This window comes from Sesamum indicum, linkage group LG2 (assembly GCF_026168435.1).
Source record: "Sesamum indicum cultivar Baizhima isolate 11 linkage group LG2, ASM2616843v1, whole genome shotgun sequence".
NCBI lineage: Eukaryota > Viridiplantae > Streptophyta > Magnoliopsida > Lamiales > Pedaliaceae > Sesamum > Sesamum indicum.
Window position 1 is genome coordinate 17,179,082 of NC_142658.1, and position 27,672 is coordinate 17,206,753.

The 27,672-nt window shown below is 35.7% G+C and overlaps 3 protein-coding genes across 6 annotated transcripts; 1 reads left to right on the forward strand and 2 right to left on the reverse strand.

Moving 5' to 3' along the window:
- Positions 1 to 5,815: 5,815 nt before the first annotated feature.
- SAMBA (valine-tRNA ligase) lies at positions 5,816 to 15,116 on the reverse strand. 2 transcript variants are annotated; one of them, XM_011072007.3, is made up of 3 exons: positions 14,966 to 15,116; positions 10,452 to 10,562; positions 5,816 to 6,124 (listed from the first exon to the last, which is right to left on the reverse strand). In XM_011072007.3, the coding sequence occupies exons 1-3, from the start codon at positions 15,114 to 15,116 to the stop codon at positions 6,066 to 6,068; spliced, it is 321 nt and encodes a 106-aa protein (XP_011070309.1). In that variant the 3' UTR covers positions 5,816 to 6,065. The 2 variants fall into 2 exon arrangements, with proteins under 2 accessions (XP_011070309.1, XP_088734093.1); XM_088877967.1 differs by lacking the exon at positions 5,816 to 6,124 and adding an exon at positions 6,262 to 6,717.
- An 88-nt stretch (positions 15,117 to 15,204) lies between these two features.
- LOC105155997 (phosphatidylinositol-glycan biosynthesis class X-like protein) lies at positions 15,205 to 17,310 on the forward strand. 3 transcript variants are annotated; one of them, XM_011072009.3, is made up of 5 exons: positions 15,205 to 15,344; positions 15,695 to 15,806; positions 16,043 to 16,388; positions 16,477 to 16,643; positions 16,959 to 17,310. In XM_011072009.3, exons 2-5 carry the CDS (start codon positions 15,708 to 15,710, stop codon positions 17,247 to 17,249), a joined length of 903 nt encoding a protein of 300 aa, XP_011070311.1. In that variant the 5' UTR covers positions 15,205 to 15,344; positions 15,695 to 15,707; the 3' UTR covers positions 17,250 to 17,310. The 3 variants fall into 3 exon arrangements, with proteins under 3 accessions (XP_011070311.1, XP_011070310.1, XP_011070312.1); XM_011072008.3 differs by lacking the exon at positions 15,205 to 15,344 and adding an exon at positions 15,351 to 15,503; XM_011072010.3 differs by lacking the exon at positions 15,205 to 15,344 and adding an exon at positions 15,351 to 15,503 and having other exon boundaries at positions 16,043 to 16,229.
- Positions 17,311 to 18,746: 1,436 nt separating this feature from the next.
- Positions 18,747 to 24,256, reverse strand: VAM3 (Syntaxin/t-SNARE family protein). Its single transcript, XM_011072011.3, has 7 exons — positions 23,649 to 24,256; positions 21,667 to 21,760; positions 21,249 to 21,388; positions 20,946 to 21,020; positions 19,849 to 20,006; positions 19,673 to 19,773; positions 18,747 to 19,102 (listed from the first exon to the last, which is right to left on the reverse strand). The coding sequence occupies exons 1-7, from the start codon at positions 23,834 to 23,836 to the stop codon at positions 19,037 to 19,039; spliced, it is 822 nt and encodes a 273-aa protein (XP_011070313.1). The 5' UTR covers positions 23,837 to 24,256; the 3' UTR covers positions 18,747 to 19,036.
- Positions 24,257 to 27,672: the final 3,416 nt, after the last annotated feature.

The window sequence follows — 27,672 nt, forward strand, 5'->3', positions numbered from 1 at the left end:
CTTTGTACCACTTTGCCTTGCGAGTGATTCTAGTTCGATTCTTCTCCTTCTCTATGTATGCTAGACGCTTCTTGATGCCCTAAAACGCCATCTGTATCTTCTTCCTCTAATTACTTGTGATTGGATGCTACATTCAAAGTCACTGCCATGTTTTGAACGTTGCAAAGTTACTACCGTTCATACAGTCAAAGTTAGAGTGTGTTTGGCTGAATTTTTTAAAAACATCTTGTAAGTTTTTACATCTTATAAGATGTTTTAGGAGTTAATTTATAAGATGTTTGATCTTATTTTAGAAATAAGCTTCTAAAGTGTTTGGATAAAATAAGATGTGGAAATATTTTATAAGATGTTAGGGTGTTAGGTTGGCATAATAAGATTTTTTATTGACAAAATAAATAAAATGGGTATGATACCATTAGAATCGAATAAGTTGTTATTTCTTGATATATTTTGTTTTAAAAAATTTTAAAATGCTTTTGTAAATAGTACAATTAGCTTAATCCCAAATAAAAATTTACTAGATAATCTTTTTACAATAACAAAAAAAAATGATAAAAATAATATATACGTACATACATGCTAGTCAAATATTAATATAGGTATATAATTGATATTTTTCTTGTTAATGCAATGGTTAATTCTAGTCGTATAATTTATAATATCTTTAATTTATTTTTTCAGTAAATATAATATCAATACAATCTTATTTTATTTAATTATAGTAATTTATTATTAAATAATGAAGTATTTTCTCTTTTTCGGATGTTAGAAAAATTAAATAGTAAAAAATATTTTGGTATTTAAATAATGCCCAGTCAACATGAATGGCCATGTGTCATTACACGCGGCTGTACACGTGTCTAAACTGCTGAAAATTCAATAAATTGCCTGCCACGTGACAATTTTCGGTTGATTTTCAAAATTTTACCAAAAAATTATATAAAAAACCCTAATTCAGACTATTTATGATTATTTTTGTAATTTACAAAAGTAAATAAATAAAAAGCATACTTATAGGACTAAAACCAATAAAGGGTAAAGTTAAAGGACGATTTTTTTTTTTTCCCTCGCAAATTATTATTTGTATGAAATTTAGAGTTTTGGTTGAGCGAATTTGAACAAAATGAAAAAAGAAACATATATATGCTTAGGAGTATCCGCAGCGCGGGTCAGCCTAATTTAAGTAATTTGCTTGTTCTATCCAATATTTGTTGTTTTTAAAACATTTAATTCAAGTCCAATTTTAATACTTGTGGTCTAATTGAGTTAAGGCGGTTTGGAGCGATTTTTGTGGTTTTTAGTATAGAGTTAATCACTTTATAATCGTATTAACATTTTGTGACAATTTATATTTTTGATATAATTATTTTGTCATAATAAATATATTTTCTTGTAATGATAATTAGCAAAAATGTAAAAGTATGAAATATCGATTACAATTTGCAAGAATAAATACTTACACATGATTGTATATTTATTATAGAAGAATACAAATAAATGTAAAAAACTTATCAACTTTTTTATGAGTAAGATTGTGAAAAAAGTCCTTATTCGAATTAAATTATAAAAGAAGCTGGTCATAATAATGTTTAAATATGAAACAAAATAAGATAATTATGAAAATAGATTATAATAAAATAATGATATCTTCTATTTCAAGTTCTTGTATTTATCAACGGGATAAAAAATATAAAAAATTACCAATGATCAAGAATTAATCAGTTAATTGATCTCACTTACATATTTATACATATATATTACATAATATTAATAATAAATATCATAATTGTTATTATTGTCTTTAATATTTGTTTATGGACTATCAAAACTTTTGTTTATGAAGAATTTTATTATTATTATTATTATTATTATTATTATTATTATTATTGTTATTGTTGTTGTTGTTGTGTTGTTGCTCTTCTTCTTATTTTTATTTTTGCAGTTGAACGCGGTCTATTGGTTTGCGTAAATAAAAAAGCAAATCCAATTGCTTCATATAATTTTCTTTTACTAGTGGAAGACCAATTCAATCCACCTTTAGTCCGATAATTCCGTTGCGACTTGAGTTGGGCCGATCGATTAGGACGGTCAGACAATTTTGTTGAACACCTCTATGTATGCTCAAGGAAGCTTATGTAAGTATCTCATCATGTAAGATTGTATGTAGTGCGAGGTGGATAATTTAAATAATTTTTCGACTCAATCTAATATTTGTATTATTCAAAGGTCTAGTCAAATTGTGCCTAGCAATCATAAAAATTAAACTTATAGAGTTGGCCGAATTTTACGGGTTTAGTATATTGATATTCTTGTAATTTATAGAGTTATCGTACATATACAATCAAGTAAATTTTGATTTGAAGATTTCTGTCATGTGGAATGTACTAATGGTAAAAAAGTGAAATTATTTATTTTATAATATTTTATATGATATTAGTTCTAATTATAGAATATATATCTATATATATATATTGAAAGGGGTATATGTATATATATTCATAAATAAAGAAACTCGCAGAACACTAAATTTAAGAACATTGAACTACCAAAAAGAAAATTAAGCAAATTTTATCTATGATGAAATGAGATTACTAATTTATTATTCCAACCAATAAGATACCTTAAAAAGTTAAAAGTAGTAATTAATACAAACCAAATATATCACAATGATAATTTAAAAATATGTATGCATTAATTTGATGTAGTGATAAAGATACATACTTTAGTACTTTTTATGATAGAAAAGTTTAATTAACTATGACACTATACATAATTAAGAAAGATGGACGTAGAGAATATTAACATTATACGCCTGTTATCGATGAAAAGCAACACTCATTATATGACTTGCAATGCGGGTTTTCGATTTGGTGTGTTTAAATTGATTTTTGAAAGTTGGTTTAATAGTTATCATTAAATACATGACCCAACATAATTAGTTTATCTGATTTGTGGGTTTTGTTTATGAAATATGATTATAACATATAATCATAACATAATAAAGATGGTCAAAGAATAAATTATATTCATGATATTTAATATTGCAACGGATAAGATCATTAATAGTAAATTTCAGAATGGCCAACTAATTGTCTTTTTAGTCAGACTAACAGAAATATGAGACTCTATTGCAAGGATCAATTATCTAAAGCTTCCGCTATTGAGTATATTCAAGGGATACATAGAGCTTTTGGTATATTCTTCAAGGAATATTAAAAGTCATTTTAAGAATTAGCCACTCGAGTACATGATATGGAATAAAGTATGAAAACAAGTGGAGTCGAAGGACCACATATTCAAGAACCCCGCAAAGCTAAAGGGACGCAAGAAGTCCGAAAATGGGGCAAGCCTCCCAAAAGCTCAATACAAAAATCAATGGCAATAAATATAACACCTTTTAAGCTTTAGAGAGTGGCAAATGACAATATTATCCCAAATAATAATGCTCCTCATGAGAAACAAAAACAAAGTTAACCTTGAAGAAATGCAAGCAAAGCAATATCCCTTTCTTGATTTTGATTTTTCCTGGATATTTGATGACTTGTTGGAGGATAAACTTATTGACCTATCCGAGATGAAGTGACCTAAGGAAGTCCAACGGATAGATGATCCAAAATATTGGACATTCGATACAAGATTGTTTTGTATTCAAAGATAATGTTATGCTCCTTAGGTCCAAACCTCATAATCATCCATTATTTGTAGATGGGTATGCTCACCAAAAAAAAGTTAATAGAATATTGATCGATGGAGGCTTATCTGTTAAACATATTACCTCTACGAACTTTGAAGGAATTGGGATCCCCATGGATGAACTCTATAATAGCCGTGTTATGATCCAAAATTTTAATTAAAGAGGACAAAAGGTTGTTGGTACTACAAGAATGAAAATTGTTGATGGATAACATGATGTCAATCACATTATTGCATGTTACAAATGCCAAAACTTCTTATAACATACTTGTCTGATCTGGTTACATGAAAATCCCGTGGTTCCTTGAACATCGGATTAATGTTTCAAATATTTTCGCAATATCATAGTAAAAAAGGTGCTTGCCAATAACAAGTATTTTACCAAAAGTGAATCACTCTTTGTTGACGCTATGTACTACATTGAAGATTTCAAAAGAGGAAGCGAAGCTCCGCTCTATGAAAAACCAAAGTTACATGAAGATTGAAGCGTGACAAAGAATTTGTGAACCACTACAAAGCTAGATAATTAGAGAATCTAACTTTACCATTAGTTCATATTGCATGAAGCAACCAATGAATCCTCCAATCGAAGGATTTGTGCCTTCAACTCAAGGAAGCCTTTTTCTTTTGTTTTGCTTTCTTTAATTTCGAGGAGTTATGTATGTTGCTTTGAAGAAGTCATTTTTCTTTTGACTTCAGGGCGTTATATATGACATTTTATAAAAGTCATTTTATTTTTGTTTTTTTTTTACTTTGGGGTGTTGCAGTATGATACCTCGAAGAAGTCATTTTTCTTTTGTCTTTGGGGTGTCATGTATGATACCTCAAGAAACTCATTTGATTTTTATTTTCTTTGACTTTACGGTGTTGAAGTATGACACCTCGAGGAAGCCAACTTTCTTTTATTTCCTTGGCTCGTGGCGTTTGTATTAATTATGACACTTCAAGAAAATCATCTTTTCTTTTGTTTTTCTTTGCTTCTAATGTTTCATTATGACACCTCAAGGAGGGATGACTGACTGCAGTGATGATATCTGTTAGTTTGGGATTAACATTACAAATATTTAAATAAATTCACAAGAAATTCAAGTGACAAATCCACTTCCATATCCTCAAATCCAAAGTCAAGATAGCGTTTACTTTAGAATTACAAGCATGAGCTCTCGAATTAACATTACATAAATTCAAATTTAAATCTTTATGATATCTACAAGGAAAATTTTCTTTTGATTTAGTCAAATTCACAAAATATTCCTTTCGAAGAGAAGAAAGAATGAAGGTTGTACTCCTTTCAAATTTTTAAATCTATATATTTTATTTGCAATAATTTTTTTGTGTTTTGATTTACCAACACAATAGAATTTGCCTTCACACAACATCCGTATAAACATCATGGCTATCATGTCCAAGCATTTTCCTATTAGGATAGCTAGAGATGCCACAAAAATTAGAGGAACGAATTTGTTTGATTTTGCTCACTTATTATAGTGGTATAACGAAAACTATTTAGCCTTGAAAAATAAATCAAACTACTTGATACTCTTATTAATTAGATTGATTGATAAGCTTGTTTTAATTCAATTTATTAAACTTAACAAATAAACTGAAAAAAGAATTTGTTCGCTAAGATTCAATTAGTATAAAAACAACAAAATATACTTAAAAATATTAAATTGTTCGAACTTGATTAACTCACATTTAGTCTAATTAAAGACCAACTAAACTCGATTAAATCAATAGTCAAACCAAAATCAAATGCAATTATTCAAACTCGATAATTAAACAATCTTTAACAATAATGTATTTGACTCAACTTGAATCATTTATAATCCTATCGATACCATTTCGTTGGTATGGATCGCCCTCATATTTTGTCCATTCAAGAATTGCATTATAAACGAAATTATATCTTAAACCTACTGGAATGAATTTGGAGGCCAATGCTTAAACGGCTGTTGTTGATGGAAAGATTGAAATTTGAGAACAGTTACATCCTTGCCCGTGTGAACTAGAAGAAACACAGCTGAAATCTCTACAACTGTAAGAACATATTGATTCCAGTTCTTTTGGACTAAAAGCATCTTCCCTTCTATAAATTGTGATACTTCTTGCGATCCGGAGAAACATATAATACTTGATTTCCCTCTATTTTCTGCTGCATTATACGTACATGCAAGTTATAGGCGTACATGCTAAATCATTCAATCTTCGCAAAATAACATCATGGTTCCTTTACAGTCAAAGTGTCTTCTGGTAATGAAAACCAGTTGTGCAGAAACAGAATTATAACCAAAGCTTGAAACAAGATCAAGACAGGTTTCAGCTAACCAGGGTGCTAGTAGATGCAGGTAAAACTGTTGAAGAGATCTACATCATTTTTTTGGGACTATGTCACGAGTTGAGATTTCTGTACGCCTGTGTCGAAGACCACCTGTGACAAGTTCATTATGACGACACTCAATGAAACTGAATAAGGTGTCATTAGTGTATAAACTTGTGGTTAAAGCAGCACAAATACGAGTTGAAGTCAACCTACATTTTCATGATATGTAAGAATTAACCAGGAACTGAGTTTGAAAAGTGTTTCATTTTCCAACAGAAGTTGCTTGCCAGTTAGCAATATTAACTGAATTCATGAATAATATATCCCTTTCTATTACTCTGGATGCATGAAATACATGTACATGGACATTGCTGGATTGTGTGGAGACATCTGCTTAGGCAATATGGATCTCTACACATAATTCAATATGGTCTAGAAAGTCCCCAGAACATGAGATAGAGTAATCAATCGATCCCAGATAACTGGCCCTGCACCCGTTCGTCCACTCCCTCCACCCAATCTCCACCAATTTTGCACCATCTTCTCACCTCAGTAGTTCTGTCATCACATCCTTATTCTTCTCCTCCACATTCCCCACAGCCAGATTCCCGCCACCTCCACCATGATAGTCAGAATATCCACTAATATTTGACGACATGTATCTGGATGGGGTCTTATTTCTCTGAGTTTACAAATATCATCTGTAATAACAGACAATATTGGAGTATATCACTGATATCATGATAGCAATTTTGTATATATTGGCAATTTAATCCAATAATGTGGTATTGTGTCTAATGCTATACCCAATCTTGGAGTTTAAACTTTTTTTATTGAGGGCTTTTATAGTATTATTTACATAATGTTATATTATATATACAATGAATGTATGTTAGTGTTGAACACTTTCTGTTTCAAAATTGAGTTTAAAAATAACATTTTGTTTATTTTAAAAGCCTTTATCACATATAATGAGTAATAGTTCGTTTATTTGTATTTTTTTACGAAAATCCTACAATGCATTTTTCTGTTGTCTTGCCTGAACCATTCTGAAACTCACGTGTAACATGGATTTGTCACCAATCCCACAACTCCGAACTATGTCCACATCGTTGGCACACTCTGGACTCAGAGTTCACTCCTATCTGAATATACTCTCTGCACTCCCAGAACTCAGTCAGCGGAAAGAACCTAAGGCTTACTTTTCCCTTCAGATAAGAAGCAACCATGATGAATACATGTGAATCGTTCAATCATTATAGTACCACCATGCTATACAGCTTTTCCTTACCACATACGTTTACATGTGTACAAAAAGGTAAGTGATCTATTGCAGCACAATATGTTATTGTTTGTGCCTATCATTTAATTTCCTTTCCACAACGCCAGAAATCACCTCTAATTTCCTTTTTATTCTTTTGTGAAAGTATATATAACTTCAACTAATGATGTGGTTTTGCTTGCATTTAACTTTGTGAGATTACCTTTCAATTTACTAGACACACAAGAAGAGTTAGTTGCACATTATCAAATTGGATATTAAGGTGAGAAAATTTGGTTAATCTATACATACTGAGACAATCAAGCAAGCGTCATATACGTTAAATACTTGGATCACCTCATTGAAGTCAATATCGTCACTTAAAATGTTAAATACATTTCTGTTATATTAAAATTTGAATAAGTACATAACTACCCGTCTTTATCCTAATCGCCCTGGAGTTTATTTAAATTAGTTAATATCTATAATTAAATTAACAAACAAAATAGTTATTAAGTATAATAGTATATTATTTGTTATGAAAAGATTCCTTGAAAGAAAACGAGACTAGAAGGAACATGGGAATTAGCACCACTCATATGAGTGCTTTTGTCTCGAACAGACGACAAAGGGGAAGCTCTCTCTCTATCTCGACCAATCCTATGACAACTGGTATCCTACCAACGTTTTTCAATGTTGTCGTACAACAGTCTGACGTCCAGGAACACCACTTATTCAATGGAATTGTTAGTGAAGGAAGCTTTTAAAATCAATTCTTATAAAACCGTTTTTACTTTATATTTAGTATTCGTCAATTTTTAATTAAATAACTTATTATATTCTAAAAATTATAAAAAAGTAATTCATGGATAGTCTACACGTAGTCTCTCTTGGTATTTTTTCTGATTAAGCATGATCCTGTACAGAGTGGCACAGAGCTTAAACTAGTTTATGTTGTTTGATGTGTCATATCCAAATCTACAGGTTCTTTGGTTATCTTCTAGTTCTTTACTTTGGACTGCAATCCTTCCACGTCATATGTACTCATTACTTAGGTTGTTTGAATAATATAACAAATCAAGCTTTTTCTGTAGTTATTGCAATCTTGATTACACAGGTCCGACCACCAATTTTGAGGTAAAAAAATGTGAAAATGTTCAGAACTTCATCTCTCCAAATTCAGTTTAAAACTTCACCTCAATTTGAACGTGGACATACAAGTTGTGAGGAAGGTGCATGATCTGGGGGTGCCAGTGTCTATTTATGTTTTTCTCCATCTTTAATCCATGTGGAATATTCACAAAACATATTGTTGGTAAAAGAGCTGAGAGGTAGGAGGTGCAGGCAGATAGCAGCACCAGAGTGCTGCAGGTCACCTACAAAGATAGATAGCAGCAACAAGCGGCAGCCCTGGTAGTCTAGGGTGTTACTACATTGATTGACCAGGTTGCCAAAGAAATAGCAAGCACAAACTGCTATAGCTCTAAAACTTGCACTAAGGGTTGTGACTTGTACAACTTTCTTGACAACATATGCTACCCCAAACAGATATACCGATTTACAACAGAAACAACAATGATGACTGGAACAGATATCTTTATTCGTATATATGAAGTATATATATGACGTATAATTCATATTGCAAAAATAAGAAAAGTCAAATGATGAATAAACATTAAAATGATAACAATTAAAAGTAAGATTTTAAGTAAGTGTATACTAACACTAACTATAGAGTAAATTTCAATTGTATAATTATATTTCGTATTAAGTAAACTAACAAATTTTGTCAACATAGTAACAATAAAATAAATAGAAAATGAGCTAATTATATTGAAACTCTAAATAAAAGACGATAAATAAATAAACCAAGGAGAAATATATCATTTCAGGAATAAATTTATAAAAATAACTAAAAACAAGTACTTATAAGAATAAAAATTGATGTATGAAAATAAAAGCACTAATGTTATTAAATTTAAATTGCTTATCAAAATTCAACTATTGAGTGAATCTCTTAATATTTGAATTTCTTTTTAGTATTACATAATCGTGAAATGCTTATCATCACTTTAACATCTTTGCTTTTTATATTAATAGCATAAGTATTACAACAATATACATGACATAGTAGATTAAGTTGTAACACAATATATTATTGAGTAAGAAATGGATATTACCAATAAGATGCATATGAATAAGAATAGTATGCAATAATATTTCAAATTTAGAAGTTAATAAAGTAAGTGAAATACTTTGGTCATATTTAAAAGGTGATATTGATCAAATTAAATTAGCATAGGTTATAGGATCCTTGCAGTCCACATACTACTATTATAGTCCAATTAGATTATATTTTTATGAACAATAGTTAATAATTAATTAATTTAAAATCATTTAATGTCAATAAATTAAAAATAAATGACATTCAAGATATAGTAGTAAAAGAATAAAATAATATAATAAAAAAAAAAGCAAATAACCATAATAAAACCCACAAACAAAAACTGTTAAATTTTATAAAATTGGAATTTCTTGTAAAAGTAATCCAAAATAAGGAGCTTGACTAATTAATTTTAATAAGCTTTCATCGAAATTGATAGCATGGTTGTCTTAGGCTCATGGGCCAGCCCAAGACCGGGATGGACTAGCTTGGAAAAGCCTCGCCCAGCATTTTAACCTAATAAAATTGAGCGCGTTGCATTTGAAAATCACAAATAATATAAGACAGAAAAGAGAAGGGTTTCAAATTCTGTAAAATCTCATTTAAGAATTCCAGTGTTGTACGAATAACTTTCACCTACTTATAATTATGTGCATTTATGGTCCTATGGTTGTCATGCTTATCATCTGAAGTAAAGAACACAATCACGAGAATTTAGCCCAGCCACAATCCTTGGAGATGCCATATGTTGAGTCCTTTGTTAAAATTGATATATTAATATTAGCTCATAAGAGTGTTCAGCTAATAGCTTTCCCAATCTCTTGAAAAGGACAGTAAGTGCATAAAAGAATATATCCTTCAGTTTCCTTTTCTTTTTTCAACACAACAAAGCTGATTAAGAAATTACAGTAGCTATTCCTTCTATTCTATTTTAGGATTTGATCACTCTTTAACCTTCGTCAATTACTACTCCACGTCATGAGTCATAAAGCCATAGATTTAATAATTACCAGGTCCTGAGATCAGGTTAATGCGAGATCGTGGTCCATCAAACATCCAGCTATCCTCATCGAGGGACTTAACCTCTTTATTGAGTTTGGCCATTAAATCTGACTTGAGAACTGCAAATAGGACAAGTCTTTAAGCCTCTCCTTCTTTGTCAGAAGTACGAAGTAACGGACAAGAAGAATTGACATATATCATGGTATTCCACTGTTTCGTTTATAAAATACAATAAGTTCATCCCTTGAAGAATGTGGTTGCACTGGAATATCTTGAAGCAAACCATCCATACAAATTCATCAAACATCATGCAATCATCTATACTTCTACCACACTAAGCTGTTCCTTGGAACCTATTTAATGAATAATCGGGTTTCCATTTCATTAAAATTTTATCTTTGTATGAAAATTCATGTTTCATAAGGAAGCCATTGAAACTTTTGAGAATCATGAATTAATTCTTTAAATAACTATAAAATCACAAGAGAATCACAACAAAATTTAAGTGATTCTTGTGATAACTATATGATTTGATCTTGAGATATTTCCTCCATTTTCTGTTATCCACATATGTAATTCACCTATATAAATAGGTCAAGATTATAAGAGAATAATATGATTTAGTCTTTTGGCATTTTTCTCGTCGACCTAGGTCATATCACTGAACCACATAAATGTTGTCATCGTTTCTCTCTTCACTTATCTAAAACTCTGACGGGGTATCAGAGCAGGTTCTTAACACCAAAAGACAAAAAAAAAAAAAAAAGCATTGCTAAACCCCTAACTGCGCGCTGTCACCTGAAACACTAGTTGTGCACTGCCGCCGCCTAAGACCCTAGCTGAGCCGCTGACACCTGGAACCCTAATTGCACGGCGAGGCCTGGAACCCTACAGTTGGGGTTGATGGCGAATCGGAGAGATGGCGGTTTAAGGGATTCTTTGGCATCCGAATAGAACACGGCGGAGGAAGTCCTGGAGTTTACTTAGGCGCCTCCGGGTATGAGTGATTTCAATGAGATTTTACACCAAACATGAGAAAGAAGACGTCAAAGTTGACCTCAGTGGCAGATGGAGGCTTTGAGGAGGTGCTTGGCGGATTGTGATCTTCATGATGTAGGACATGAGGGTCCTTTGACATGGTGTAATCAGCGGGAGTATCGGTCCACGGTCCATGAGAGGTCTGACCGGGCGTGCGGGGATCAACGATCTTTCTGACACCCCAGGTATCGCATGTCCCCATGGCGTGCTAAGATCACTCTGCGATCTTACTGCAGCTCGACGGGGGTGGGGGGAATTCGATGGAGAAAAGTAAGCAATGGCGATTCCGGTTCGAGGCGGCATGGTTGCAATCAACAGAATGTGAGGAGGTGGTGGAGGAGGGGCTGGCAGGCGGCGTTTGGAAATGATCCAGTCGGGTAGGGTTGCTGAAAAGTAAAATTAGCAACTCCTCGGCAAGCTTGGGTGTTCGGGAAAGCTCAACATTTCGGAACATTAGTAAACGGATGAAAAAACGTACAAAGGAGATTAATAGGGTGCAAGAGGGACGACTGACTGCAGTGATGAAAGGACGACTAGAGCAACTTAAGAATGAGCTGGAGGAATTGTTAAAGACGAAGGAGATATGGTGGAAACAGAGAGGGAAAGCACTGTGGTTGTTGGTGAGTGATCGAATTTCGAAACACAACATTTTTCCATTGGCAAGCAACGGAAAGGAAGAGGCAGAAGACGATTAAAACACTTCAAGATGAGCAACGACACCGGTTCTCTAGAGATCCGAGATCCACGCTCTTGTGCTGGATTATTTCTATTGCGTCTTTCGTTCTACAAATGAGGAGGCTCGTATTGATGAATGCTTCTTGAGCTTGCAACCAGCCATTTCGGATGCTTTGAACGCAGCTCTTGTGTACTCATTTACCGTGGACGACGTGAAGCAAGCCCTTAATGAGATGTCTCTAGGTCCGGATGGTATGTCCCCTATTTTCTTTCAAAATTCAGGCATATCGTTGCCAGTGATACTGTGAAGTGGGTTGCATTTCCTTCATGAAAGTATCCTTGACCCAGTGCTTAATGCTACCCACATTGTCGTTATCCCTAAATGCCCTAACCCGGAGAGGGTTATTGATTTTAGACATTAGTTTTTGCAATGTCGTTTATAAATTAGCTTCTCGGGTCTTAGCTAAGCGTATGAAGCCTCTTTTAGGGAGCATTATTTTAGAACATCGGTCGGCCTTTGTTCCCGACCGGTTCATTACAGACAACGTTCTCGTTGCCCATGAGCTTAACCACTTCTTAGCCCATAAATGTTGGGGTACTTCTGGTCACGTGTCATTGAAGCTAGGTATCAATAAAGCAATGACCAAGTGGGGTGGAATTTTCTTGAACCACTGCTTCTTGGATTAAGGTTTCATACGAAATTCGTGGCATTAATCATGCAATATATGTCGACTATTTCCTACTCTTTTTACTTAATGGTGCTCAGTTTGGTGCTTGGAAGCCGAAAAGGAAGCACCGTCAAAGGGATCCCTTTTCCCCATCTCTATTGTGCAGAGGTGTTCGGTGGGATGACTTGTGAGGAAGAACACAAAGGCGTGCTACAAGGTGTGTTGGCGAGCAGGTGGGGCCTCGGATTTCACATCTTCTCTTTGCTGACGATATTCTTATATTTTGCCAAGGGACGAAGGATGCACTATTAGGAGTTTGGCTCTTGCTGCATAAGTTTGAGGAGGCTTCAAGGCTCATGATTAATCTGAGCAAGTCAGCAAGGATACACCAATGGTTGTGAAGGAGGATCTAGCTGGGATCCTTAGGGTGTCCACAACAGACAAACACGACAAATATTTCGGCCTTCTGTTGGTGGTGGCAAGTCCAAACGAGCGGTCTTCGGACGAATTAAAGAGTGCATTTGGAGAAAAATTTAGGGTTGGTCGACTTAGCGTCTGTCCCAGGCTGGAAGCATTGTGATGATTAAGGTGGTCCTCCAGGCTAGCCCCACTTATGCTATGAGTTGTTGAAACATTCTGCAGGCCCTCCTTAAAGAGATCAAGGGCATGATAGCGGCATTCTTCTGGTGGCACCAGGATGGAGATGGAAGATTCCTTAGGTGGCTTGGAAGATTGTATATCGTGGCAAAGCAGAAGGGAAGCTTGGACTCTGCACCCTCCGAGAATTTAATATGGTGCTGTTATGCAAACAAGCATGGAGGATCCTGTCGAGCCCAAATAGCTTGCTACACAACGTATTGAAGCAGAAATATTTCCCGAAGGAATCCTTCATAACAGAAGCGAGACCGTTACTACAACTGGCAGTTAGATGGCAGATAGGGTGTGGGAACCTTGTGAGAGTTGCGTTGGACCCTTGGATCCCCAGGCCGTCCACTTCAAACCGATAATCCCACCTTGCACTCTACCACCTGAGGCTACATTTGACGCGCTACTCAATCCAGCTGGCCTATGGGATTAGGAACGAGTAAGGGCTGAAAGTGAGGATGTCAACGCGGAGTGGATCATGCTCACCAAACTATGGATTGATTCGGAGGACCAACTTTATTGGCACTACACCAAGAAGGGCCGCTTCATGGTCAAGAGTGTGTATTGTTTGGCCAACCATCAGAGGGAGTAGGGATGTTTCGATTCGCAACAGGGCTGTATACGGAAAACTAAAGCAATGCTGAAGGTCCTTCTCTTTGCTTGGAAGTGCTGCCGATCAGCTCTCCCGACAGAGTCGAGCTTGCACCAAAGGGTGCTTAAGGTTGATGGCTTATGCGCACTTTGCGGCAACGGGGAAGAAGGCAGTGAGCACATGTTGAGCGTGTGCCCATTCGCCAGGCTGGTATGGGTGGTGGGTCACTGGCGATGGTCTCCAGACCAAGGAATGGATGCGCCAGGCGCACAAAAGGCTGGTGAAAGGGAGAAGTTCTCGGCTTTTTCTCACGAGAGCGCTTTGGGCAACAGGAATAGGTGCACGTTCGAAGGTGGCGCGGCGATGCTCAAGCCATTGTCAACAAGGTTGTGTGCTCACTCCACTTTGGTTATAATCCAGGTTGATCACGGTTGGATGAGATTATTTTCCAGGTTTTGTCTTGTCGGAAAGTGGTACAACTTGTGAACATCGATTGACCTTTATGATTTATATAATACCTTCGGGTGTTTTCGTCGGGGTAAAAGAAAAACTCTCGATGAATATTTGTCCCTTCGTTAAATTTTTTTTTTACGAATACAAAACAATGTGCAACTTTAAAAATTATTTTGCAATTTAAATAACCAGCATTAAAATAAAAAGTCATACTGCAACAATTTGAAGACCTAAGGATTCAGAAATACAATATTTAATTTTATAAAGTTCAATGAAGTAAAAAATGCAAAAGGGATAAGTTAAATTGAGTTGGAGTAGATTGCATAACGCAGAATTTCACCGAAAAAATGGCAACAGGATATAAAAGAACAGTGATAAAGACCTGATCGCATACTGAAAAGCAAAAAGAAAAGATAATAGAGAAACAATGTAAAAGCAGTGAATGACTGACCAAGAAGAGCCTGATCCTTTCGATCTTGAATAGAGATGACGTTTACGTCCGCCGCCGCCAACGCCAATTCATGATGCAAATGATGATGATCATCCACCGTCGACGATGACGCCGCCGGCGCTCCCGCCGCCGACAAGCTTCCGCTGCTCATTGTTTTTAGTTAAATTCACTTTCTGGACTCCTGAATTCAACTTCAATTGGTGTTTATATTCAAAAAATTTAGGTTAGGGCATTTTTGGGGGGGTTCATTTTTGACCGTAGATTCCATCACCCTGGTTACGTGGCACTCCTAGAACTCGCTTTATAGACCCACCCAACCGCTAGTGTTAGTTTCCATTTCTCGAAAAGTAAAGAAAGGCAGCCATTGCTAAGTCCGCAGGTGAAATTCCTATAACCCATTTCATCTTTACTTTCACTGTGAACTGAATTTATTTTCATTGTGTTTTCTTTTTCTTCGAACGGATCCTTTTACTTGATCCCTATTCTTGTAATGAAGCCATAGTAGTATGCGTGGGACGTTGATCGTCAGTGCCCACGGGTATAATGTTTCATTCGTAATGGATCATTTGGATGATTTCTGTTTTCCCCAATGTGAATATACATCTCGAATTGACTTTACCGAATGGGCTTGTTTGATCTGATTCAGGGAATTCTTTACATGTTCTCCATAGGTTTTAGCAATCAATATTGCAGCATATTTCAGTATTCTTGTTTTTCGTTCTGTCTCAGGTCAGATGAGCAAATGGAAGCTCGATTGCTTCTAGTGCGAATAAATTCAGTGCTACAATTCGTACTCATATTTCTTACAATCATCAGATCTTACGTGCATGCTTCGACTACTGTGAGTGGAACGTTCATCTCCTTTCTCGCTACATTGCTAAAAATTGTTCTGTTTGGTGATGGGATTTTTTTGTTTGGATGAATCTTAAGACTGTAAGCCGCTGTGTAGCTATTTCAAGCAACATATCATTAATACATTCCCAAACCGAAAGTGGTGACGGTGAATTTCGAGTAGTACTGTCTGTCTTTGATGCTGTTGGCTGAAGTTTCGCTAATTTGTACATTTTACTTCTGCAGGGGCAGGCAGGTTATGTGGACAAATACATTACGAAAACTTATTTTGAGAAACACGACAGTTTGATAGATCCAGAATTCGATAATTTTATAGCAAATGAAATCCCACTTACTTTGTGCAAAGTGCTTGAAGATGGAAATTGTGTATTGCCCACACTGTCAAATCTACACCGAAGTGTTATTGGTGAAGGTTCTCATCGTCACTTATCTTCTTCTATCATATTTAAGTTCCAGCCAGAACTGAAAATCAAGTTGGTTGCACATTCTTGTGAAGTCATAATGACTGAAAGACTGCCCTCAGGGGTGTTTGCTGATCCTTTTGAGCTCCAGCATCTTGTCCAGCGTGGTGGTATTTGACTATTACAAGCTTCTTAAGGCAATTTTATGAGTTCTTCTCCAAAATTTGAGGTTAGTGGCTTTGTGGTTTTCTTTTGCAGTATTCAGCGATGCAGCTGTGTTTGGTGATACAAATTTAGAACTACCTTCTTTTCGCTCAAATCGTTCGGTTGTTGAAATACATATGAGCATTGGTTCCAAAATGTTGTCAAGACACCACGATAAATTCGAGATCAACTGTGAGGTTCCATTGCATGCACGATATCCAGTAAGTGATTTAGGCGGAGTTGAATTTCTAATATAAACCACTCTACTTAATCGTGCTTCACTTTTATAAAACTGGTTTTTGATAATCTTTTTCGATAATATGTGATCAAGGCAACAATTTATTAAACAGCCTAAAAGTAAATCAACTGTTTGAGCTACGGGTATACTCTTATGCTAATGGTACTTTATTCATACTGATTTTGTTTCTTTCCTTTTCATGCGCACTCGGCATCTGAAAAGCTAGTTCTCAGGTCTCTATCTTCATAGATTTATTTATTTCTTTTTTGTTTGTCTTTTTCTTTTCCTGGTTTCACAGCCTTTAGGACTTGGCTTCTCAAGGGTTGAGTTTGGGCAACCCGATTTATTTATGTGTTGCAGCCTTGAAGTAAATGGATTTAAGAGAAGCTGTGCTTACTTGCCTACCAACAATATTTCTGACTACAAAGCTAGTCCTCTTGCATGGGAAATACCCTGTGGGATCAGGGAACATGCAGGAGTCGTATCTGCTATTACTTACTGCTTCGCTCTTGTGTCCGCTCTGCTTATCGTGGTGTTATCTTTTTGTTATACAGATAACAAAGGCTCTAGCAAGCCGAAAAGTTTGTAATCAACTTGTCTACATTTCTTGAATGTTTTTTATTCAAGGGATCTACGTGTCATTTTGCTTAGTTAACGAAATCTTTCTCCTGTGAATTCTTTCTCTCATGCAGACACAAAACACATGGAGCCTATACATGCTCTCATCGCTAATTACACAATGAGAGCATGCTATACCTGATTCTCCTTGTGCAAGTTTGAGGATTAACCACAACATATCTATATGTATTTAAAGTTACCCTCTACAAATCCAAAAAATGATGAATGTATTAGAGAAGATGCAGAAGAGAGCAGCTCTATAACTCCTATAACATCGGATGCATTAGAACAAAAGATGTGATTAGGTCATCTTCCAATGCTGCTATCTATTAAGGGTTTCTGGGTGAGAACTTTGTTAGAGGTGTTGACGGGTCCATAGTAGAGGGAAACAGTTCGTACTGAAATTTTCAATTCACTCGCCGTCTTTGTTCATTGTTTAGTTGTCCAAGTGTAGCCAAAAATATCTCAAATATTTGTAAATATCTTCATATAATATTAAGTTTGTGACACAAATATGAAATCAAACATATGAAACACTTAATTGTCTCTCTTTATCTTCGGAAACAAAGAGTAACACCTTCCTTATAACCCAAACAAACGCCTGATTTTTCAAGAACTAATTTCGTTCCATTTGCCTGCAAACTAAGATGGACTGTCAATTGAATTTTGCAGAGATAATGTTACTATTTCAGCATTAACATCTCCGATTATTCCCTTCAGCTTAACCAAACCAGATAACACTTTCAAACGAGGATCCATTCGTTTTTGGTGATAATGGAAGTCAACTGTTGTTTAGCCTCAGGAGATTCTTTACTAGACGAAAGCTCATGCTCACTCTGACAATGCCCTTCACGCCAAACAAATTAAGGAGCTAAAACGTGATTTTATGCTTTCAATGTTGAGCCCAGCTCACAGAATCACATCAAGGCTTGGCAACATTATACAGCTATTAATCTAGTATTTTGGCGGCCGTACTGCATCAACTTACCACTTGCTACACATAGAGGTAACTATTTGCTAACATGAGGTAGCTACTATTGGTATGTCCTAGTCTTCCTGAACATCAAGGAATATATATATATACAACCTGGGAAGCTACGTAAGGTATTGGTATGTCCTAGTCTTCCTGAACATCAAGGAATATATATATATACAACCTGGGAAGCTACGTAAGGTTACCAGCCATCAAGGAATATATTTACATACAACCAGGGAAGCTACATAATATTACCAGCCAAAAAGAAGTAGCTCGTCTCTACTTGTATCATCAAATAGCTGCCAAATGTCATACAATGCTTTTGCTCGTGCAGTAACTTTTTATCAGAATTTCCATCATGCTACCGCTAAATCCACAAACAAGTAGCTGAACCTTCAGCCAGGCCATGTAACTAACCGGATGTTGTACATATCTGGTGACGAATTAGCATCAAACTGTTGCCGTGCATTCCAACATTGAATCACATGCCGATTAAAGAACTAGTCAATGAACACTTATGTATGACAATAACACTTGGAGCAATCGATCAATCCATGACACGTGATAGAAAAGGAAAGCAGGAGGGGCAGAATTTACACGATGAAACCAACCACCCTTCAAACATAAACAAATCTGTATTCAAGCAATATAAAACTTGTCGATTCAAGAAGCAACACACTTCAAACAGCCACACTGCTTTGTTGGTATTACAGAAGAACTTAACACCACATAGATCAATAAATGACACTTCTATTCTTTCACCATCTTTCTGCATTCTCTGATCAGGCGGCAAGTACTATAATCACAATGAGAAGCACAATGCCGAAAATCACGAGTAGCAAGCAAGTCTGCAGAAGATAAAATTAAAATGAGTAAGTTCAAGTACTGTCACATTGTATCACTCGCTAAAACATAGACTGCCAAATGCCAAATGCCAAATGAATCAGATGAGTAGCTCTAGGAGACAAAAACAATTGACTGGCGCTACAGGCACACTTGCAACTATTACTACGGTGAAGCTTGTGGCACATGTAATTCAATTTTCAAAATACCAGTAAGAAAAAGAATGGAAAATGGAAAACCATCAAATACAATTGAAATCATACCTAGCATGGTGCTGACAACAAAGAAAACTAGCATGTGCAATTTTAATTTGTTTTTAACTCTGCAAGGGCAAGTGCTAGTGGTGCAACCCTTGAATCATTAAAATTACATTTTCAAAGAGTCTAATATAATGAAACCATCTATTAAAAGATGAGTTACTATAATAGTTAAAAAAGAAAAAAAAAAGTGGCAGCAAGATGTTTATCTGTTTATCCCAACAGACAGAGCTAAGTGCCACTGGAAGCATTCTTTGATAAAAGCCTATAAGAAGCATCATCTTCCTGATAGACATAGATGATATGTCTACAACTTACCAGAGATGAATTGGATCTCTGTGTCTTAGCAGCTTTGACAAGTTGGGATTTTCCTTGAGATGTTGCTGCATGAGCACCCTCAATGTTGGAGCCAATGTCATCTGGGTAGAGGGAACAGATTCGATGTTAGGTTTGTTAAACAAGATTTCCATATAATGCTGTGCGAAATCATTTACCTATCATAGTCCCTTGCTCGTGAACCAGTACCGCAAGGTCTTTGAAAATCTCATTCACTTCACCAATCTGTTGCTGTATTTCTTTTATTCCTTGCTCTCTTTCCTCTATGATGGCCTCATTAAAAGCAATCTCATTGTCTAACAGCAGAACCTCTTGCCTGCAGCATAAGGAGATAAAATTTCATGAAACTTCTATTTAGATGACTAGTTTTCTGCAAATGAGGGATATCACAGACGATCAAATCTTCTCAGTCATGATAACATATTCTACGATAGAACAAATGTGACTCCTGTGTGATTTATAGAGCAACAACCAAACAATTTGGTTCAGTTTCAGCTGACGGCAGACCATGCAACAGAATTTTATAAAGTATGAAATGCTTAAGCAGACAGAAGCACTGCAAAGGGCATGGGTGTAATCTTCTATCTTCACAAGTAATGGATATGTAGAATATGCCAAGCCCTTTTAATGAACTGTTGACGATACATAAGGCATTTCTATGTATCAATGTTCCTTTTTCAGAATCTTATTGGTAGGCATGCACAATAGTCCAAGAATGAATTTCTCTCATCACAGTGTTCAAAAAATTAAAAACAAATACAGCAAAAACACAAATAAGGACGAATACCAGGGTGGAAATCTCAATATATTGATTTATGGAATGAAGTTGCATGTGCTAGTGACAACCTTACGAATGTTGATTTTTGTTCCATACTTTTCACAATGAATGAGCTATTCATGAAAAATTCTATTTAGAAGGACAAGGAAGATTGTTAAACGGTACATGAAAAAATATAGTTGTTTATATTACCAAAAAGAAAAGAGAGAACTATAAATTTACAGGGGACAAGACAAATTTGAAGAAGTTGCACGTGAGGGACACCATAGTATATATTAGATAAGGAACCATAAATAGGAATAGTTTTAAGAAGTTAAAGCACTAGTTTATAGTCAGTGAATAGTACTGCAAAATCCCATCTCAATTTCTTACTGAACCAAATTTACGGTGGCCTGTTCATGAAAATGTGAGTTTATCATCTGTTTGTCATTTGCAAATACATTGACCACAGATGTTAAAATTCCTAAATTGCTGTACCTCCTGGATTCCACAAGAAGAGCTCGCTGTTCTGGATTCTTATCTGCACTTATATCTGCATCACCAGCTGAGTAGCTGCACGAGGTAGTAGTTTCAAAAGATAAGCCACAGCCCAACAATATAGATAAACAACATACAATGCGGTATTAGATTAAGTAAATGGTCCACCAGCCAATGCAGATTTCATAAACTATAAAATGTTGTCTATAGTTTAGCCAATAACCATTACCGAAACCACAACGAGAAGATAATCTCATGGAGTTTATTCATTTAGATAGCTTCCTATCCCATAGGATATATTACCTAGAAGGAAGAACTGCTTGGGGAACAAAAGGAGTATAAGCTGTCTCCCTCTCAGCTGCAAGCCGCTGAGCCTTCTGAAACTCCTTTAGTACTGCCTGAAAGTCTTTCGCAAGTTTGGCATCTGTAATTTTCTTGCTTGCCTGCAGGGAACAGGAAGGAAATCAGATCACATAACACTGATTAGAGGTTGGTGGAGAAAAGAATTCAAACGTCATTTTACTGCCCCATAAATTTTGAACAAAGTAAAACTACAAATAAAATCTATTCAAGTTGGTTTAGTTTCAAGAGATTGCAATATTTCTGGGAGACCACAATTGCCGGCAATCATGACTGATCAACTGGTTAAAATAGGGAGAGTATATCAAAAATGATATAACACAACAGCTGGATCAACTGTTAAGCAAAGAGACAAACTTACACTGACTTCAACTTGATGATCTGTTTCACTAGCTTGCTTAAGTTTAGCTGATGTATCCTTCACCAACTGTCCAATATGTAGGCGAGTTTTATGCCTGCAGTGAGTGAAACCAGCTTTAAAACCTCCAACAATATTTACCACATTACAAGATGATCAGCAACTGCATATAGAAATTGTATGATGTATTGAGGATTCCCAAGATCCGCAAAGAGCTCCAGTAGTTCAATACAAGTCGGCACAAAACACAGATGACAAACTGGAAACAGGAAGCACACAATTCATGGTGGTCCAGATTGGCGTCATGGTACCATTGTGGATGACTACAGGTATGGACAAAGGGATACCAGAAATAGAGGCTCTACAAGGAACTGCTTGGGCTCAAGATGAAAACTCCTATCAGTCAACAAAAAATAAGGTAAAAAAAGCCAGTAAGGTTGCTGAATTGATGTGTGCCTCACACCTTCACCTTTGCCTAGTTAGAAGAGCACCGCTAGTTCCCTTGATGAGCCTGAATTTATGCTTATCATCAAGAATTATTAATAGGGTAAACTAGTATCCATTTAAAAAATTTCTGAACTCCCATATAAGGAAGTTCTTTAACCATACCAAATCCCATGATTCTATATGGGTAGAACATCACATGTATGGATAACTGAAGCAATGCTTGAAAGGCTTTTGCAGTAACCCAACCACCCTTCACAGTACCAATAACTGACAGTTAATGCATCCATCAAGGTTCCTACTTGCTATTTAGTATCTTCACAGGACAAGCTGTTGCTAGCAACTCGTGCCACATAACTTGGGATCATCTCTTTTTGACCGGTGTAGTAGATCATATTAGGATATTAATATTTATATTTCCAGAAGATAATAGCTGCCTTTTGTCGCCCTATCTTCTCACTAAAGTGACTTCTAGGACTCTAGAGTTATCTTTGCTTCTGGTTGACCCTTCCAAGGCTTTACAAGTGACACAGAGAGGATGACCTCGACTATTAGCTTAGGTTATCTTGGATTCTTCTTACAGACACAGCAAAGAAGTAGTACAGTAGTCTGAGAAGGTTGTTGAATTACTGGAGCAATCAGTGGGGACATCCTTATGAGCCTTCAGCAAATAGACAGACTAGATGAGTCTGATTGGAGGGTCACTTCTATGAGCACGAGCTCATAATCAAGGTGGCTATCTTGTTTACATGTTCTTGCCCGCTATAGGTTTCTCAGTGAAAGGGATGCAACCACAGACTACAAATATAAGAACCTTATTTTTGCTAGTCATCTAGCAAGACACCTTTACTTGCAGTTACCATCCATGAGGACTTAAAAAGGCCTTACTAGTAAGCAAGAGGACAAAAAAAACAAGAAAATGCATTACCAATAGGTTTACCAATCTACTGACTACAATGATCCTAGAATGAACTCCAGTAAGTTCATTAACAGTCAAGAAGTTCCTCCCCCGATTTTTTCACACAGAAGTTGGCAGGTGCCAATGGCTGCTCATCGCCTTCTCCCCGCTGAAAGAATTGGATTCTTTTGCTAGATTGATGCTTGTCTAGGATTATAAATTAAAAAATCACAGAGGCACTTCAAGGAGGAAAGCCCATCACAGTATTATATCACACAGGTCAATTTAAAAGTCCATAAGGAAACTAAAAGAACACCTACATCTACATTGAAAGGCTCAAGATTAACACAGACCAATTTGACCGTCAAGGCCACCCCTTCAACGTTAATTGAGTGCAAAGTTTCGTTAATTCCAAGTGTTTAGCAGTGTATCAAACTCAAATCGTTTAAGTATTATTCCTAGTTTTATCACATGTAACATTGTAATCCCCAAATTTAGAAATTTTGAATCACTATCAGAAGATGAACCCAATTTCCAGAACTCAAATTTCGATGCAATAACATCCCCATCATCTACAAAGTCAACCTCGTGCACCGCAAAAAAAAACCCAAAGTAACAAAACAGAAACAAATTAAAAACTAACAGCTTCTCGCGGAGCTCCGGTGTGTCTTTTGGGGTACCGAGGGTGTTCACAAGGCGCTGGAATGACGAAACGGCCGTGTTGATCTGGAATATTCCGGAGGCCACGGCCTGCGTCGGATCCTGCTTCCCATTCAAGTACCCTCTTCTCGATCCATTCCCACGGCCGGATTCTAGATCCTGAAAACTCATCTTTCCGACGGCACGATTCTAGAAAGAATACCTTCCTTCCTCAAATCGTAAAACCAGAAACCCCCACACCACAACTTTGCTAATATAATCAAAGAACAGAGAATTATGGAAATACTTCTGTCAAAAGCGAAGATTCCTAAGAAGAATCAAAACCCTAGAATTGGGTTTCTGGGATTTCGTTGGAAATTAAGATTCCAGCTGAAAGGAAGAGAAGTGGGATGATCAAAAATTCTAAGAGGAAAATCTGGAGGGAATTGAACAAAAATCAAGGAGTGAATTAAGGGGAATTGGATGGATTTATGGAGGAGACAGCGAGAAAGTTTTGGGTTTGGTTTTGCCTTTTCTTCCCTTTTACATCAAAAATAAATAAAATTGTTGAATTAAAACTGTAGAGAGAGAGAGAGAGAGGAGAGAGAAAAGGACAGAATGATTTGGTATGAGGTGGGAAGCAGCATATGTGTGGACGCCGGCAGCCTTTCGTATTCGACACGTGGGTCATGGACGGTTGCTGTAGATGAAAACACCTGCTACTTCCTTTCTTTTAAAATTCAAAGAAAAAACCAAAATGACCTTTCAAGATAGGCAAATAAAGGAAGAGGAATTAAAAGTCCAAAAAGAAATAATTGGAAGATAATTAGTCGTGCTATTTTTCATTTTTTTTTTTGTTTAGCACTAAAGAAAAATTATTCATTTATATAAGCAAAATAATTTATAGAAAAGGGAAGACATTGTTTATAGTAATAAGAGCGACAATTAGAAGCAAAATAAAGTAAAAATTTGAGGATAATTGCTATATATAATGTTTTATTTCCTGTATAATAGTAGTTTTGTGTGCAAGGAGATATATGGTCTTATTGGCTTCTCGATAGCACAATGTCATGTGCACGACTGAGAACTTAGTCGATGTTCTTAAGAAATCTTGAGATGAGGCCTCTCGAAGGTAACCTCTTCTCTATCAACAAGTGAAAATAAAAAATTATTAATTTATTTCTATAATAAGTCAAGTAATGTTAAGAGGTTTTACTGGGAGTAAGCTGTTATACAATGCCTAACATTTAACAATATTCATTCTATGCTAACCAATATAAGTAGAAAAGGCCGCTAGAAATCTTGAGCCCTGGTATTGATTGAAACCTCCACAGCCTCACTTACTTAGATTTCCTAGTGAAGGTTCGTGTGTATTTAATTTAAACCAATTTGTAGGTAAAAATTCATTTAAGGGCTCGTTTACCTCTTTGCATTGGACATGATTAAAGGCCCAATTCAAGCAAATCCTGCGTTTCACTAGCAATTTTCTAAACTTGCAACTTATAATAGAGCTCGGTACAGAAATGAAGTACTTGAGATACAAAGTATGGAAATATATCTATAACTTCCCCACCAACCTAGAGTAGCTAGACAGGGAAGTAATTAATCCTTGTTCATAATTCGGCATGAGCTACATGAGCCCCTAGTAGTTTAACGGATCAAATCCTAGCTCTTGGAGAGAGGTGCACAGAAGCTCTCCTTCTGACTCAAGGGGGGTTGGGGGGGGGGGGCTTCCACCACTTCGACTGTTGTAGACGCGGTTCTCTCGTCGTGAAAAAAGTAATGAAAGGGGCAAATGTATGGCCGCGCCTAAGGGCATATCGGTTGAAGTAGATTCCTCTTTTTTATCAATCAAAACCCCTTCCCAAACTATACAAGTTGCTTCCAAAGCATTTTAGATGTAAATGATAATATTTATACAGATGGATCTTATATATATCTTATACTGAAGTATCACATGAGTGAATATCCATATTCATCCAAATTTATCGAATCACTCATGGTGGTCTTCTACATCCTAGATCTTCCTGTCACATCATCTGGCTTATGTTCTTCATGTTGCATTAAACCAAATGAAGTACTGGTCCAATTCAAGTGAGATGCTCCATATTAAAAGACCTTCAAGGCCCTTAAATTGGACATGAGATCACTACTTTGTCCTTATTAAATTTCACTTCTACCTATTGCAGCAAAAAATCAGTTTTGGCCCTATTTCCACATTGGTAACAAGTTGTGCACAGTAGAAAGCAATTTTGGAAACAAAGGTGAAGGTGGTACAGTGTTGTGTTTCTCGTCGGCAAAAAATGCAGGTAGACTTGCTTCAACTTAGAATCTCAGTTCTTCGGGGTCTTGTTGGGTTATTTCCTGTTGATCGCCTCATTTTGTTAGATTTTAGTATGCCTCTTTTTAGTGAGTGTTTTTATTTCAAATTCTATAAAGTTTATGCCATATGCATCGGTAAGATTTTTGTATTTCTAGTTTTGAATTAGTATATGAGACTAAGACTGATGGGTTTGAAATGCTACACACTATGTTGGGCAATGTTATAATCTTTTTGTAAATGTGGAGAGCTATATGTAGATCTATTGCCTATGCTTAGAGGTGGGTGTCCAAATCGAGTTAATCGGGCTCCGACCCGACCCCACCTGATTGGATTCGATGAAAAGGGTTTGGTGGTTAGGATTTTATGGCCGATTTGGATATCATAAAACCAACTATTTTATATCGAATTGGGCTCATGTTTTAAAATCTAACCCGAATTACCCGATTGGATACTCAATTAAAAAGGGAAAAGGGGGGAGGGGGTTGTTTATTGAGAAACCCATTGAACTCTTCTCTCTTTAGTTCAAATGTTTACTCCTCCAAATTTTTTGAAAAACCCATTTAACACTTCTCTTTTTAGTCCTTCCGTTTTCTCTTACAAGAAGAATCAAAAGTCGTTGCCGTCGACCAATTGATCACGAGTAAGTCGACCCTCCTATCCCAAGTTGTCCTTTGAGGGTTCTTTTTTTTTTTTTCTCGTATATTTTTCACAAATTTATATGTGAAATGATTTGAGACTTTGAATCTTAGATAAATGGAATTTGGCCATCTCGGTGCATAATATAATAGTCCAAGAACAATATCAAATATCTGCAACTAAATTACTCAGCTTTTCATGTTGTTTCTAGTTTGTTCTAGTCATTTAGGTCGAAAGCACGGATATGATATGTGTGTTGTAGGCTTGTGGTTGTGGGTATTTTTTCTTTACTAAATCAACAGATTTCATTACATGATATAAACTATTACATTATGTTTTTATTAGGCTAGGTTATCTTTGAAATTATTTGAATATTGGAAATTGCTATATCTGATGGTTGTCATCTCATTACTGGAGTCCTTCATATATATATACCGACCATAATTATTTATGTTTTACCTATCAATTTGCTTTAAATGCATGGCTTTGAAATGTTATTGATGTTTCATTAGATTGCTTTAAAGCTACTTAACTTTTGATCGAGACTTGTTTCTTTTTTGGTTTTATTTCATTCTAGATGTTAAATTCTCAATCTCAATCTTGTAGACTTATCAGATGCTCAAGGCACAAACATTGTTCAAACCAGGTCAATGGTCATCATGTTGATAATCTTGACTTTGAGCATGGTTGTGATATTGATAAGGGTATGGGTATGTCAGGGAATGATGATGACATTCTACTTAATTCTAAGAAAAGATAAAAGAGAGCAGTGACTTCTAGATCACTTTGGTAGGATCATTTTCATAAATTTCATTGTGAAAAAGATAAAGTTCAAAAGACTAGATGCATGTATTATAGTGGAAAAACCAAAGCCGATCCAAAATTACATGGAACCAGGCTTCTGAAGAACCACTTCGAATCCTGCAAGAATAAACCTCATAAAATTTCCACAAATCAAGCTAGATTGTCTTTTCAATCAACTCGTTTAGGCAAGAGAGAGCCCATCTTGTTAATTAGAAATTTGATCAAGAGAAAATTAGAGAAGTTTTATCTTACGTGTTGGTTGCAG

What these genes read in the sequence shown, in the direction of transcription:
- SAMBA (XM_088877967.1), bottom strand. Translation starts at nt 15,116, where the DNA reads ATGAGCAGCGGAAGCTTGTCGGCGGCGGGAGCGCCGGCGGCGTCATCG. An exon ending in AAAGGATCAGGCTCTTCTTG is followed by an intron (nt 10,563 to 14,965) that starts GTCAGTCATTCA and finishes TCCTATTTGCAG; the next exon opens with TTCTCAAGTCAGATTTAATG. An exon ending in TAACCTGATCTCAGGACCTG is followed by an intron (nt 6,718 to 10,451) that starts GTAATTATTAAA and finishes CTGTTATTACAG; the next exon opens with ATGATATTTGTAAACTCAGA.
- LOC105155997 (XM_011072008.3), top strand. Translation starts at nt 15,472, where the DNA reads ATGCGTGGGACGTTGATCGTCAGTGCCCACGG. An exon ending in TTGATCGTCAGTGCCCACGG is followed by an intron (nt 15,504 to 15,694) that starts GTATAATGTTTC and finishes GTTCTGTCTCAG; the next exon opens with GTCAGATGAGCAAATGGAAG. An exon ending in CATTGCATGCACGATATCCA is followed by an intron (nt 16,644 to 16,958) that starts GTAAGTGATTTA and finishes CTGGTTTCACAG; the next exon opens with CCTTTAGGACTTGGCTTCTC.
- VAM3 (XM_011072011.3), bottom strand. Translation starts at nt 23,836, where the DNA reads ATGAGTTTTCAGGATCTAGAATCCGGCCGTGGGAATGGATCGAGAAGA. An exon ending in ATCATCAAGTTGAAGTCAGT is followed by an intron (nt 21,389 to 21,666) that starts GTAAGTTTGTCT and finishes TGTTCCCTGCAG; the next exon opens with GCAAGCAAGAAAATTACAGA. An exon ending in AGAGATCCAATTCATCTCTG is followed by an intron (nt 19,103 to 19,672) that starts GTAAGTTGTAGA and finishes TATCTTCTGCAG; the next exon opens with ACTTGCTTGCTACTCGTGAT.